General features: G+C 40.6%; 1 protein-coding gene across 3 annotated transcripts in view; it reads right to left on the reverse strand.

The window, feature by feature from the left end:
* Window positions 1-2612: 2612 nt before the first annotated feature.
* Window positions 2613-16758, reverse strand: part of COL5A3 (collagen type V alpha 3 chain) — an 899023-nt gene continuing 884877 nt past the window's right edge. For all 3 annotated transcript variants that reach the window (XM_069604041.1, XM_069604040.1, XM_069604039.1), the window contains 3 exons: window positions 16119-16187; window positions 14809-15042; window positions 2613-7820 (listed from right to left, as the gene is read on the reverse strand). In XM_069604041.1, coding sequence (XP_069460142.1) covers window positions 7674-7820; window positions 14809-15042; window positions 16119-16187 — 450 coding nt within the window. In that variant the 3' untranslated portion in view covers window positions 2613-7673. The remainder of the gene's footprint in view (window positions 7821-14808; window positions 15043-16118; window positions 16188-16758) is intronic.

A 16758-nucleotide genomic window follows, 5' to 3' on the forward strand; every position in this document is an offset into this window, starting at 1 on the left:
CACCATTGTCAAGGCAGCGACTTGGGCCTCCGCCTTGGCCTTCTTCAAGCACTACAGTCTTCACATGAGGTTGAGGACAGACGCTCAATTCGGTCAGGCAGTCCTAAAGAACCTCTTTAACTAAATTTGAAATAGAACCTTCCACCCATTGGAAGAGAAGTGATTGTCAATCTCCCACAAGTATGGAGGAAAGGGGGATGGGACGTAGGAGTAAGGCGACTACTATAATTCTAGTACATTGTCCTCTCCTCCATATACCAACCCTCCATCCCCCTGAAATGCCTTAGCTTTCTGTCAGGAGCTGACCTAGGCGGTTTGAAAAGGACTGAGGCACGAGGCCCAAAGACAGGGCTTGAGCAAGCGGAGCCTGAGGCAGCAGATGTCCAGGGTAAACTCAAAAAGAAAGACATTTTTTTTATGGTGCTGCAAAAAGCTCTGTTTCTGTCCTGAAGGATGGACTGTCCCACAAACATGGAGGAAAGGGGAAAATGGACTTGGAGTACAGTAGTCACCCCGTTGACTTTTCCTTTCCACTACATATTATATTGGGGCTTACCGCTTCCCCTGGTGCTTGGCAAACACTTCAGCCAGTCTGAGTAGCCTTCTCAGAAGGCTTCCAAAATAGTTGCGTACCACTGCGACCTCAGCAATGCCTAAGGGTCCCTTTCTCTAATTGGACATCGGCATGCATAATGCTGCCATGCCGACATTGATACAAACAGGAAATGCAACTATAAATGTAGGTGAGACACTGACATCTACGTTCTCGCAACAGTACCATTCCCACATTTAGGCCCTTATTATTTAGGTAATGCCTTTTGCTTTGTTTTCCTTCATTTTTGTGGGACAATTCTACACCACCTGCAGGTTATCTTCCAACATGGAAGCAGGGTACACAACCTGCACTCACCACTAGCCATTGGCTAGTGATATTTCACTCTTTGCAAGTGAGAAACGATGTGATGTGTGTGTATGTATGGAATTGAGGTGGCAAGGGACTTTTATATGACTGGCTAGTATCCTGTAACTTGAATTTTCACCCCCGAATTAAATAACCTGTGTAAGTCCTTACAATCTATCAGCAATATATGTTTTGTTCTACAGGCCTTCATTAATTTTCAGTGACTCTCCCCAAAAACAATAAAGGTGAAAATTAAAACCTTTGTAAGCCTTCCTAATATTATAGCTCCGAATCATCCTTATGCTCCTATTCATAGTGTATTATCTCCCCGACAATTTCCTGAAAGGTTTGCCTTAACCAGAAAATGCATCTGGTATATACAAACCACTGATATTTAGCTGGTTTACTGGAAATCTGCTTTTCGAGCGGCCATCAAATCTGCAAGATGAATCGGAGCGATCCAGCCTCTTTACACTGTGCCAAGAAGACAAAGTGATCACCCCATTTCCTTAATTTTATTTCCAATGTGCAAATGGTCCAACATTACTAAGATGTGTGAAGGGCTCTCAAATTTAATCTGTTAAGGGCATAAGCTAGAAGGGACTACTTGCAGTTCCTTTTCCCTTTCCATGGTGGCCATTGCAGGAGGAGGGGAGAGGCAGGCCAGCCCGGTGAGCAGCGGGCACAGCATAGTTTACGTGAGAGACAGAAGGAGGTAAATGAATGTGGGTGAAGTGTGGTGGGGAAGGAGATAGGCGGTTAGGGTAAATGTGGTGGGGATTCGGGGGGCGACTGGTGGGCTGAGCCCAGAGACACAGGGACAAGATGGGGTTTTCACCCTGCTCACAGGGCTCTCAAGGCAGGCCAATAATATCCTGTGGTAAGGCCCCCAGATATACAGGGATCCTCATCAACGCCACTTCCCAGTTGATAATGTGCATAATAGATACAATTCAGGAGTCAAAGGGGGTCCTTACGAGGTTGCCGGTCCGGAAACAACGGTATCGGTAAGCTTGCCGGTACAGTTGTTTCCGGACCGGCAAACTACGAGTTCCGCGATCGGGTGCTTTTTCGCCCGCCAGGTCAAGGCATCCGCTCGCAGACCTTGACGGATGCACCGGCACCATTCATGAATGGTGCCGGTACATCCAACCTCCCCATTCCCATTGAGTCCAGTGGGACTCGAATGGGAATGGGGAGCAACATTATCCGGCGCCCGGCAATGAGGATTTACCGGGACCGCCGGGGCTGTAATGCCTCGGTAAGGGCCCATTGGCGGGCACCGGGAAAAAAAATGACTCTGGCGGCAGCCGTGTGGTTTTTACAGGCACACCTACTGCCGGACTCCTAATGAGGCCCAATGCCACATAGGTATTATTAGTTTGAGACCAGTTGACATGTGAAGGAACACCTGTCAGCAATTCGTGTCACACTAACCAGGCTTTTCTAGCCTGCAACCAGGAGCTTAATAGTGCCCAGAAATAAATAAATAAATATATAAGAATGTATTATTAATAAGAATGTATTATTATCCTGTATGCTTACAAGCATGTTTCTGCAGGTTGTTGTCTATGTGTGGTATACTGTATGTTTGTGTGAGTGCTTATGTATTTCAATGTTCTCTTCCCTGTATATTAACTCTTATCCAAAGAAAGTAAACATTAAAAGCAAGTGAACATCCAGGTAACAATAAGTTGAATGTAGACAAAAATCATTAAACGGAATGTTTTATTTCACAAAAAATAACATGTCTGATATTGGGTTGAGGTTTAGGCTGTAATACAGATTCGGTATATCAAATGCTAGCACCATAAAAAAGAACAAGTTAAACACAAACAAATATCTGACATTTTGGTCTTAACGTGCGGGCGGTTTTTCTTTCCTGGGAGAACAAGGCTGACTGGGAGTGGCCTGGTTCAAGCAAGGGTTGAATGAGTGTTTAATGAGAAGTCCAGGGCAGTGGCAAGGTCAACAGGTTTTTAACAGGTAATATTTGCTGGAGGGAATGCTTATGCCACACAAATAAAAATGGGTGGATTGTACCAAACCTCAATCTATCAGATTTGTGGATGCATCTGGATTACAGGGTAAGGTGACGTGGATAAGTGTTTGACAATTTTATGCAGCGATCTCAGTGTATAAACTGGTCTTTTTGGTCAGCGCTTGCAACGGTTTATTTTTTTGCCACAGAAGGTTGTAAGAGAATTCTTTGATTAGTAAATTTCCCCATCTGAAATTTCAGAATTTCATTTTTCATGTGAAGGGAAGGATAGAATAAAAGGGTGAAGATAAAAGAAAAACACTGCTTTTTTTATAGAGGTGCCTTGAAGCTGATAAATATAAGCTGATGTAACAGGAGTACATGAGGGAAAACAGTAAACGTTAATGGGTGAAAAAATAAATAAAAGATTACATTAATGTTATGCTACTTTTCTCCGCTAAAGGATTCAAAAATATATTAAGGACGGCTTTGCATTTTAGTGCATCAATGAGTTAACTGATTTGCTCATGTTCACACAATTTGGTCAAGTGGGCAAGCTAGTTTTAGAAACTGGATTGCTTACTCATATGCCAAACAATAATTAAACAGCCTAGCCCACCTCTGCTTAAAAGAAAAAGTGTGACACCAGTTTAAGTGTGAGAGTTCAATTGCACAGGTGGGTTGGGTAATAAAATTGAAGAACATCAAACTTTCGACCGAAAACTAGGTATGATATTTTTGGGATGTTGGGAGATATCATTGAAGAACATAACACATTAGATAGAAAACTAGATATGGCATTTTGGGGATATTAAAAAAGCACATACAATTTAAAGGACACTGTTGAGGTGTGTGTTGTACAAAGAGATGGAGATGTGGTCAAGTGGAACATTTCAGTAATATAACCTGGACAAATAATTAACATGCACAGGTTCAACACTTAATTAAACTGTGTAATCCAAATGTTGTTTAAATCACTTTCTCACTGTGTGCCTAAGGTTTCATGCGTGATAAGAGTTTTATAGAAAAACAGGATATACACATGTGCAATGAAAAGTGTAAGAAAGATGGGATTTTAAGTGAAAGCCAATGGGCCTCATTACAATAGTGCCTGTCTGGAAACAACGGTGCCGGTAAGCCTACTGGCACCGTTGTTTCTGGACCGGCACACTACACCTCTGCGGGCGGGTCCCGTCCCACCCACCAGGGTCAGACCACGGAAGCACCGGGCACCATTGTTATTGGTGCCGGTGCTCCAGTGTCCCCATTGCCATGGAGTCCTCTAGGACTCCATGGGAATGGGGACTAACAAAATAATTGGTGCCTGACTTCCTGGCCACCGGACTCGGAATAGCCGGTGGCACCGGGAAGTCAGGCACCGGCAGGGTTACCGCTGGACCCGTAATGAGGCCTAATGTCTGGAAAGTGTTGAAGTGGGAGGTTAAGACAGACTGGGTGTTGATATAGGGACGTAGGGTATTCATTTTCATTTTTAAGTGAAATGCTGTTAGGCAGGCAGCGATTCACCCAGCTGTATGGACAGCAGATATAGCAATCACAAATCACGTTGATGACTTTGGAATCATTTCTAGTAGATGTGCGTATATAGAGTTGGGACAAAAATACAAATTACTTTGTGGTGAGTTACAATAAAGCCTAAAGCAAGTATGATGGTTAATTTGATCATACAAAAATAACTCTTACCCTTAAAAGGGATATAATTTGGAATGAGAATGCATAATAAATGCGCTACATGACCACGAGCTGTAGAAATTGTTGGATAGGAATGTCAGATTGCTGTTTTTGGTAATGCAAGGAGCAATTGGTGGCTTTTCCCTTATTATAGTTGATAGAGATGTTATTAAGAACACTGTTGAAAATGCCCAGCACCAGCATTCAAATAGACATAAACTCAAATCCACCCCAAGTCGTGTGTTTCCCACCGCCATTGGTAAATCAAATTATCCACCAAAGTGTTCCAGTGCTTCAATTAAGACAATTCCTATAGAGAAGCTTAGCACCATATATATAATCAGAAACACGCTGTCCCTACTGTGCACCTTCAACCTCTTAGCCTGGCTTGTGTCTTCCCAGTATCGGTTGGCAGGATCCCATCTCGAAGAACATGATCATTGCACTGGCCCCAGTCTGCCATACCCAAAGTTAAAATATATTGTTCATTACATCTTTATTGTTTTCGTTTTAATGAAAATTAGGCCAGAGAAGTATGGATGTGATCATGTTTTCGTAGTTCTGGATGTGAAAAGCATTGATCTTTTAGATATGAAAGCTGCCTTTTGGAATTGCAATGAAGGAAAGTAAACATTGTTATGCATATGTTTGAGAAATATTAAGTGAGTCGTATATTCAAGTGGTGTGCTACATTACATTTTCAGTTTTGCATTTGAAAACATTCACAGAAATCTAAACATTCTAAAAAGTAAAAGCAGAAAATGAAGCTGTTAGGTCTCATGTTGCACCTAGAATTCCTCGGGCGATGAATAAAGGAGTTTTATTAGGAGCTATTCTCACCTCCAAATTCTCAGTCGCATTGGTTTTCTCCCTTAAACGTGAATACTGCTGCTGTAGGTATGCTGGCGATCCACATTATTCTCCATCATTGAAAAGGAAGCCCCTTACCAGTCTTTTTTTCAAAAGTGAAGCCCAGTGTTTGCTGGAGTTTAACATAAATCGTTTCAGCACCTTGTGGAAGGAAAAAACGTGCCGGTATTCTGTCCTGTTTTTACTAATCTAACAATAGGACACATTGTTAACCATTAATATCACAAGGAATGTGTAAACTCATATTTTTCTTGCCACTGCTCTTGCTTACAATAAGGTGGGATTCCCACTCTATGCCACAAAGTGTCTGGACTTTCAAATCTATATTCCTGATACATTACCAGATCGTGTAATTGGCTTCTTTGTTTTAAAGTGCCTTAGTTAGAGAGAAAGACATTCAGACTGACATTGTGTTGGCACAGCTCAGGGGAACCAGTCCAAAGCTAATTGAAAATGTTGATTGCCATTTATTTATTAAAATATAAACTTGAGTGCTAACTTTCTATTTGTAGCAAGATATATGAAAGCATCAATGACTCAGCCAGTTGGCTTTCTGACTCTTTGAAGTTGATTTCTAGGGATCCCGCTCAAATCCAGGATAATATTGTACAGAAGACAACCAAGTCAATTTCCTTTTCTGATATGAAAGACAGATCATTCAAGATTCTCTTTTCCAGAAAATCCATAATGAGGCACCCTTTATGGTAGAATTAGCCTTGAACAAGCCTAGGAATTGGATTTGATCTTTTAAGCTGAGATGCTACGACCTGAATATCAGAGAGCTATCCCAGATTGACTGTTCAGAGAGTTCCTGCTTGGAATAAGTAATGTCAATAAGGGTATGAATCTTGTAGACAGTGACTATAGTTGGCACCTCAAATATTGGTATTTGAAACTGCCTGATTCTGAGTTTTCACTTAATTATGTTGATAATAGAAATTTGGAATTTTAAAGGAATGTCTGCCATTAATACATTTCTCAATGTTAGTTGAAAATAATCTTTAGCACATTAATGTTATCCGTATCCCACCAAGTGATGATGACAAATGTATTTAGATCTGAAGATGGGATTAAGTAATATAAGGAGCCTTTGATCTTGAGTGCTTATAGGAAAGCAACCTGACTTGCTGAATGGCCATCAACTTTTTTGCCAAAGTACTTGAGGCACATACTAATCTAAATACTGTCTGATCATTAAACATTTTGTTTTTATTTATCAGCTACATTCAAATAGTGTTGTCTATGTTTTAGTTTTGACTTTTTAGGTCATCTACATTATTCAGGAAATGTGCATTTAGTATAATAAATAAAGTACATTTCTATCTATTTTCAATTCCTAATCCAATTAAGAAAGTAGTATGGCTTTATTCGGGTTTACAGATCATGTCCATGTACAGTAACAATAGCCTTCTATCTTTGCTTCTCCACCACCAACAGTTCAAGCATGAAAAAAAGCATGACTTGCGATGTGTGCCCTTGTTATTTTCAGTTGTTTGATCCAGAACCAACGTTCTAGTTTGTTGTGATTGATCACAATATCACAATTTAAGTCCACCATGTCTGCCATCAGTGACACTGCTCTTTCTGAATAGCATTGACCAAAATGCGATTGTAGATATGGATCCACCACGGATGGAATTAGGCCTGCCAGTGCATCTGAAGCACAGAGACTGGGCAATGTACAGAAACCTGGCCCAGCTGCTATGCCACATGCTTTACTTGTCTTGGCTGAACAGTTTTACATGGATGACTTCAGTTACCAGTGGTGCACCCGAGCACCTTGAAAAAGCACCAAATTCCCTGAAAAATAATTACAAAGTATCAGGTCTGTACTATAAGTGAGAACATCTCTGAGCAAAGACTGTGTGTATTGTTCCTTCGAGCCAAATAACTATCTAAGACCCGGCAGAGTTGAGTCTAAGCTCCACTTCCCAAGGCCAATTGATTGACATATAAAACACATTCTGAGATCATTCTCTTATTCTTATAATACAAGATACAGGCAGAGACTTTCTCTGGTGGAAAGCCACTGACTCTTTTGGGTCATCAAGACAAATGACCTTTCGAACCCTACAAGGGTGAACATTTTGCATACTAGAAATTACACATACCACAACATTCCCTACATTTAAAAAACGAAGATAAATATCACAAGTGGTTATTGATGCAGTATTTCACAGAGTTCTTTGAGTGTTTTTTTTTTAGTGGCTAATCCTTTTGCTTTAGCAGTTAGCCATTGAAACACACTGGGCCCACTTCAAATCCAAACTTCTGGTTGGTCTCTCCAAAGTCTGAGATGGCTACATCTTTAAGGGGTAGCTGTTCAACTTTGAATGATCTGATCTCCAGTACTGTCCTTTCATTGCCTTTCCGAAGCTGCAAAGCAACCAGAATGAGAAACAAATTACCTCTTTATCAAGTAGGTTATTTAAACGCCCACCCACCCACTAATTAACACTGGGCATTTGAATTAATAATTGGAAATCCAGTGATGCAACGACAAAGACTAGAAAATATAATTGACTGCATGTCTAGTCTTCCTTCCATGCACTGCTTCTGTGTCCACCTCCCCCTACCACCTTTGATTTCTTTTGTTGACCATTAGTGACTTATTTGAGGATTCTGACACTGTGAAACAATTCTTATCTTAATTTCCTTTGACCATTTGTCCGTAGATTCATAATTTCTTTAAGTGGGGCATTATTTTCCTCCTATTCCTACTCGGTCTGCAGTGGTTAAATAACAATATTTTGTGAGCAGTGAAGTTAAGTAACTTAAAAGAAGAATTGTGAACAAGCATCCTTAAACAAAAAAGGCAAACTGTTATCTTCATGTTTTTGTTTTGTAAGGGTATTTGTGTTGCGGGTTCTTATTTAAACCCTACACAACAGACTTCTTAATACACACATTAAAATAATGTTTCACCCACATAACACCGTATCTTATTTAAAAATAAATCACATTATAACGAATTCATGTGTACTAAAATTGATTGTACTGAAAATATATGAATGTTGGCTCCTTTATAATAATCTTATCCACATTTGTTTTTTCGAAATAGCAGCAACGTTGTGCCCAAATCAATCAAACATTACTGATCAAGTATCCCTGCTACTCTATGTACACATTCCTTTAGGTTTCACAGGGGCCTTTTTTCTAGCATAGTGTACAGGTTCTTTCCTCTTTGTGCTCTGCAATGCACCTTTAACATCCTTAGTAGTCAAAACATTAAATCGAAATCTCATTAGATACCTAGGCTCCCCCTCTACCAGAGAAAACATGCTGTGAAAGAAGGTAACTCGCCATTATAAGGTACTAATTTGCAAGTATTCTACCAGTGAAGACTGTTTTATTAGGGTGTCTTGATTATCACACAGATCATAACTTAGCATCTTCCTTTGAATGACTCTTATAGAGGTGTAACGTTGTGGGACATTTTATCTTGTAAGGTTAAAAAGACTATTAGTCAGTGTTCTCAGACGTTCCTTAATAAATACATTGATAGTACACATTATAAACCACAGTATATATGCTGATACGTGTTATACAGTTACACCCTCTGCTTGTATGGATTTTAATATACGTAGTTCATGAAAAGTGTGTTTCTATTGGTTCTATAAACGGTACATAGAACATGCAACACTTTTAGGACATTTGTGCTCAATACAAGTATATTGTAAACTGCAAATTAGGAAATAGGGGCACACTCCTCAGAATGACTTAATCATGCTTGCCTACTTTATTTGACTTGTACATTTGAGAAATTCTATTGAAATCAAATTACTCCATAGTATGACATCTTTATATGTTGCGATATAGAGCCTGTTGATGGTACTGCATCTCAAATAGTTTTTCTACATTTGTCTAGAGCAATTTGACCCAAGTTTTTAAAATTAATATAGACATTTAAATAAAATGAATATAAGAAATAATGACAGCAATTTGGGTATACAATCTATGTCTATGGACCCTCCAGTCGTTATATAGCTTGAGGGCACCACTTGAGAGATGTATGCCCACAGTGTCCATATCAATTTGACCCATGTTTTGTTGTTTTCTTTTTTATTAATAGAGACATTTAAACAGAATGAATATAAGAAATAATGACAGCAATTGAGGTATACAATCTATGTCTATGGACCCACCAGTCGGTATATAGTTTGAAGCCACCAGTTTAGAGATGTATGCCCACAGTGTGTGAGAAACCTGAAGGAATCTCCCTGTCTAAACCTTGACGATCCGTTATCCAGGTGGCCAGGACACGGCCATCGCTATTGTATCTAGTTCCTGGGGGTGAACCAGTGAGGGAGGATCACCTGGGTGGGGGTCCTTGAGTAGTGAGAGTTGGACACTGACGGGTGAGAAACGTTATCCCCCTTCCTTTGACACGTTTTCCCTATCCTCTCACGTAGGACATTCATAAACATTGTCCCCCCGCCCCTGCCTTTGTGACACGAACACCTTCGCACCACACAATAGACACCGGACTAATATGCAACCTGTCCCAACTCGAGGGTCAAGCAGAGTCAGGCAATTAACCAAAATCACAAAAACCTGACATATATTTTTCTCCCTGTAGGGATAAAAGGTGGAGTAAGAAAGCACAATACGAGCAAGGCGAGCACGGCAGACAGCACGACAAGGCGGCTAAGCAGGTGTGGCAGTCCAAGAGAAGGAAAAGGCAGCAGGAATCGAGAGGGTGGCGAGGAGAGTGACTTTTCCCTTTCCCTTTTCGTCCCAGACCTGTGGATCCTTTGTGGAAGAGAGCTTAAAACAGCGATCAATAGCACCAGTGTATTGCAGCAGATGTCAACGGTACACAAGGCTAGCTTATACAAATATGTTGGAGCGAGGGAAGCTCCCGCGCCGTGGTACTGGCCTTGACTACAGAGAAGCCAAAAGCCAAGTGGTTCATCACAGCCGGTGAGTCGAGGGGCAAACCGATAAGAAACGGGCTGTGTTTAGTGAGAATCGCCAAGTGGCAAGTTTTTGAACCAGATTTGATGAACTATGAAAGAACTGTAAAAGTGTAAAGGGGAGACCAGCTACAAAGGGAAACCGGCACCACGTGGGTGCTTAGCTCAAGAAACTCTGGTTGATCCCCATCTGAACGAAACTACAATTACCAGAAGGCCGTAGGAGGGCCAGCGCAATACGTCAAAGTGGTCATACAGAGACTTTGATGTACAAGCACTGTTAATCCCGAAAACATTGAATTGTGAAAAAAGAGAACATTGAAAGTGAAGAGGGGTTTGCGCCCAGAAGAGAGGGACCCAGGGGTGAGCCACTATCACCCTGCTTGAGAGCCACAGTAAACCCGGTGAAGGGAGGCTAAGAACCGAGAAGGGTCGGGGCCCGGCAGAGGGGGATCCAAGGGTGCAAAGTCATCGAGATTGAGAAAAGTGAAAGCAAAAGATAAGAGACGGCAAGAGTGAACTTGAAGGAAGGATGCCAGTGATGAAGCTATCACTCAAGTACTAGCAGTCAACAGTGGTCCGAGCCCGGTAGAGGAAGATTCAGAGGTAAAGCCATCATCCAAACTTCCAAGTAAGAAAAGAGCTGACACATAAATTGAGGATTACGATACGTGAAGGGTCAGCGCCCAGAAGAGGAGCACCCGGGGGTGAAACCATCGCTCTATCTGAACTGTGAATTACAATTGAGCAGGGTCAGTGCCCAGAAGAGGGAGACCCAGGGCGTGAAACCTTCACCATATCTGAACTATGGATTACAATTGAGAAGGGTCAGCGGCCAGAAGAGGTGGACCCAGGGGGTGAATCATTGTCACACTAACAAACTTTCATTTGGTTAAAGGAACTTTGGTTTTTATTATTTGAACACGTCAGGCACCGAAGGCAAGAGACTTTCAAAGGAAACGAGATTTGACCATCGACGGTCCTGAGAACTGTCATTGGAACTGTCGTCTCGTGCTGGAGAAGCCCAAAAATGTACTGTGCTCCAAGCTCTCATCTTACCCCGTACTTAAAACGTGGGGAAGGAAGGCCCAGGCTACCTCATCCTGACATATTATTTAAGAACACTTCTTTCTTTTCTTGAGAATCCCTTTTTTTGTTTTAGTTGTGAGGTCTGGCAAAAGGTTTCTTAGTATAAGCCCTTTTATTTTGACACACCACCATTAGGACTGCCTTATTTTTAATTTGATGGTTGACCCTTACTCCCATCCTAGTTTTAGGTTTAGATTAGGCGTTTTTCCAACCTTCATACAGCATTTATTGTTCAATAAACACCCTTGAACTGTGATCACTTGTGTCTGTCTTACTTGTATTTATGGATCTATGTGATCACTGCGCCACCCATAACTGCGATGGCCGAAATGCTGACGCCAGTTACGGTGCGGCGCAGTGATCATATAGATCACTGTGCCCGCTTCCCTGGCCTGCTTTTCCTTCCTACCCCCAACTTACCTTTCTAGGCGGCACACTTCTGTGTGTGCCGCCTGCACCCTGCTATCCCTGCGGCATCAGGTCATCCCACTAACGTGGGTTAGAGCTGACACCGCAGGGTGCTTTTCTTTTTTTTTCTTTCGTGTCCCCCGCTTACCAATATGGTAAGCGGGGGACACCCCAGCAACCCAGGAATACCGTTACGGCGCCCAAGCAGAGCGGATGACATCCCCGCAACCCCTGCTCTGCTTGGGCACAGTAAATGTCGCCCTCATTTTGTGCACCCCCAAAGTCGCAGTAACTGCAGGTGCGCACAAATGAGGGTGATATTTTTGTACGATTCAGTATTTATCAGATCTTTTCCTGTTGATTTTAATGTGCATGAGAGTCCCTTTTCATGGCTCACCCTTCTACAGGGTATTTTGAACAAATATTCTTTTTGGGCCTGTCCCCTCTGATACTCGCTCAATATTCCTCTGAGATGGAACACCCTCTTTGCACCCGGGGCTGTTCCCTGTTCTTCACCCAAGACCCATTCATCAGACTTCCATGCCTGCTTCAAAGTCAATTTCTGCCTCAAGACCCATTGTTGTCCTGAATCCCACTTCTGTTAAGAGACCCATCTCTGCTATGAGATCCAACCCTGCCTGAGGCCCATCACTGATGGAAGGACCATTCATGACTATGGCCCTTACCTGCTCCAAGAACAATCTCTCTTCCTGAAGCTAGGTTTACAATCATTTAATATCTAAAGTATGCAGGCGTGTTTGTGTGTATGTATATATATATATTTATTTATTGTGTGTTTTAGTTTCACATTAAACCTTTTCACTCCAAAAAAATCTTTTTTTTAAATTGTTATTAACCTGGTAACAATGAATTACTAATAACAGTCATATATATTTACATAATTACATCCTTACATACATAAAACCATCTTTTAAAAGTCCAAAACAGCAATAGTTGGAGAAATCTCTTTTGTATTTAAATTTACAAATCCACAACCAATTCAACAAAATCTACTCCCTACTGTACATAAAACGATCAAATGACTCATGATGAGCTTCTGTAAGGGCTGGCCAATCAATACATAAATGTTTCAAGAGAGACTTTACAGTATTGACACAATCTAATTTCTTTTGGAACTTTAGTGCTGGCCCCTAGGACCTCACTAGTTGCATAAAACTTCTTTCTAAGGACCGTATTCCTAAACTCGTGTGAGGGATGTTTAAAAGGTATGGAGATAAAATATGAAAGCCCTTAATCGACCAATTAAAATGGTCGTTAAAACAGGTACACCCTAATAAAACCCCCCTGTTTAAAATCCAATCTCTTCTAAAAAAAAATGTAATCTAATGTTCTTGGATTAGGAGCCAGCTCATTTGATGAGGAATTAATCCTTAGCAATAACTCCTCACAATTCTGCAGGTCATTCAATTCAATTTACAAAGACGCTTGAGGAGGCATTAAAATCCGCTCATAGACCTGCACGATCTTCCAATCTTCCAATCAATCAGTGCCTGGAGAGAGACCAAGCCTGATTCATGTTGCACACCACCCATAGGGACCGATTTGGGCAAGCAAAGGACTTTCCTCCAAACCATAGAGTCAAGTTTGAACCAATCTATACCCGACTCACAGGTTTCACCTCCAAATATAAGGCGAGGAAGAATGTGCTGCTTATTACATTTTAGGACAGATAAAATTGAGAAGCAACTGAATTTAAAATCAAATTGTCGTAATTTGGTGGCAGCTGTTAAAAATCCCAATCTAAAAAATGTATGCACTGCAGATTTACACTTTCTCGCATAAATATAGTTACTCAGATACTTGAAACGCTCCACCATTTCCACATTTTTTCCACTCATTTATTCATGTAAAATGTTTCCTTTTTGATCTTTCTACATTTCGTATTAAGATTTTAGATTTGTCAATATTCATCGTTAAATCCAAGTTCAACAGTTACAAATTCAAGCTCTTAAGTGACCTCTGTAGGCCAATTGGAGTCAAGTCGTATATATGACTATCTCAGTATATTCCCAATTTAACATTCTCTGTTTATATCAGCAACGTGTTTTCCCAGTCTGACCATGCTGTATAGTCCCACTTTGAAAATCTCACTCTACTGTCATCTTGCACAATTCCATTTTATTCCCAGTTGTACAATCCACTCAAACACCTAGTTTGAAAAAGGCCAATTTGACACCCCAATAGTCTCCCCATTTGACAGCCACAATATATTGCCAGGTTACACAATCATAGCAAACTCTGGGTTTGATGATAGAGTATATTACCATTTTGCAATATAATTTTTAATTGGCAATTGTTTGTAATTCCTAATCAAACATGACAACTTTTTGGAATCCTGGTATGTTCCCAGATTAACATTCTATTATATTCCCAGTTTGAGACACCCAGTACACTGTGTTTCACAATGCCAGTATAGTTTTAGTTTGACAATCTCATTATATGTAATTTGTTTTGTTAAGCTTATTCCGCAGTACACTCCGTTTATAAAATACTACTTTCATAATTCCAATATGCTCCTTGTCTGACAAACCCAGTATACTCCTAGTTTGACAACCCAGTATATTCCCAGTTTACACCATTACTGTACACTGAGTTTAACAATAGCAGTGCATCCCATGTGTAGCATTCCCAGTACATCTCTCTGAAAAGTAAATCAGTACAAGATTGGGGAACAAGCTGTAATTGGAGAAATCCTACTTGTGTAAGCTCAGATGAAAAAGTTGCAACCAAAATCTATACGCTGCATCGAATCTACTGGCAAAGAAATTTGAAGAGTTTTGGGAACACATAACAATGGCTTTCCAACAACACATGGAAAAAGGAAACCCTGCGACCAATTAACGGGAAACAGCTCCCTTATGCACCCACACAATATAAGAGTTTGCATGCAGTACAAAGAAATAGTCATGATGGAAAACTTGACCCTGTACCTGGCAGCCATCGTAAAGGGCCTTGATGTCAGGTGACTTTGTGTAGGACAGCTCTTCGTCATTGGCACCCATGAACTTCAGGGATCTGGCGTAGCTCTCTGAAGTGGAGTCGTACCAGGCGGCTGAGTGCTGACAGTGGTAGGTGAAGTTCTGCTGCACAGTGGCACTTAGTAGTTTCAGGAAGGTCAGCTGAACAATGTGCACCGGGTTGCTATCCGCATCTATATAAAAGAACTGTGATGATAGAGATATGACTTGATTAGAGCTGTTCTGTGAATTCATTGTAGCTTCTTGAGGTAGTAATGTTCTGCTTTCCCATCTATGCGAATTATGTTACGTAGGAAGCTTCTTAAAGATAGATCACCAGGTATGGGTGACCACATCCAAAGTTGCCAAGGCTTAAGAACCCAAATGATTGGCACTTTTTTCTCTATATGGTTTCTGTTTTCACCTTTCACACATTCTGGGCATAATAGTAACTAATTAACACAGTTCACTACGGCACCATTCTCCGTAAAGATCATCTTAAGAATGATAGCTCTCCTGATCTTTCTTTTTGTGTGGTTGGCATTGTGGAGTATTGCATCTAAAAACAAAAACGCTATTGACATATGCTGTTTGTGAGTATTTAAATCTAAACCTCCTAATGTAGTAGGCTTACTGGAGCAGCGTGGCATAACTTGTTTTGTTCCATCTTTGATGTCAAAAGAGCATGTGCTAATCTTGGCATGGGATAGTTAAAAGAAATGTAGATGCAACAGGAGAATGGGAACATTAGGACTCTTAACCAGTAATGTTGAGACCTTCCTGGATAATAGCTACCAATTGAAAAGTCTGTAGCAATTGACTGATGAATAATTCAAGTAAGCATACAAGGTAGATTGATGATTAAATAAAAAGCATGAATTGGTATACGTTCCTAAAGAGATGCGCCATTTGCATCACGGCTGCAGTGAATACTATTGGCTGTGGTTATCAGGGATTCAAACGTGCCATTCATTTGTCATTGAGACTTTTTAAGATGAAGGGCAGCAGCATAAAATGTACCTTTTCAGAATCATTTGGAATTCAGACATTAAGAACAGCAAAATTTGTATTTGTTTGTGACTGTGAAATATATGTGAACTGAACATTTCCGCTCGCCAATCAATGGCCAGACTGACACCTAACAAAGGCACATTCGTTAATCTCCTAAGAGTTCAGCATAGCTGTTCAACATTCTGAGCTATATGAAAAGGGCCTGCTGATCTGATAACTGTAAAGGATACTAAGATCCTAGGACTGTCCATCATAAGAATAAATCGCATTACCTGTCTGCCTCGTTTAAATGTGCTGTACCAGTTCCCCGGCTTGTCCTTTGTCCAGGAGGCAAGTTTCACCTTTGAACAAAGAATGCCAGGGCAATGTTAGAAGTTACTCTTACAATGTTTCAGTTCATGAACGTTGTATGCCTTTCAACTATACAATCAGCATTTTAACACACTTATTTTCAATTGTAATATTTCATTTATAAATTAACAAAAACGCAGACATTGATTGAAAAGAGAAAAATTAAGTTAGATTTTATTTCTACTTATTATCTCCTTGTATTTCAATGGAGCTGTTATTGAGGTTAATTAAATGACGGTTTTCATGGAGAGATGTATTAGGGAAAGAGAATTAAAAAGTTTAATGCTGTTTCCTGGGTATCCAGCATCACCAGTTAGCAGGAGCTACTTCTGGGGAGCAAGGCGTGAGAATATAGCAAGCAGCAAATATAAATTATCCTTGAGAGGTAAATGATACCATTTGTCCCATTTTACGTGACCTCTTATGCTTTACATTTCTTCTGGATGTGACAACTAACACTCCCATGTACACATTCCCAAATACATAGATTTAAAGTCAAATATTTTGTTTATATGGCATTCCCAAATAGAGGGACTTAAAACCACTTAAGTGCTGGAGTGG

This window comes from Ambystoma mexicanum, chromosome 3q (genome assembly GCF_040938575.1).
Source record: "Ambystoma mexicanum isolate Mex_15411 chromosome 3q, UKY_AmexF1_1, whole genome shotgun sequence".
In the NCBI taxonomy this organism is placed as follows: domain Eukaryota; kingdom Metazoa; phylum Chordata; class Amphibia; order Caudata; family Ambystomatidae; genus Ambystoma; species Ambystoma mexicanum.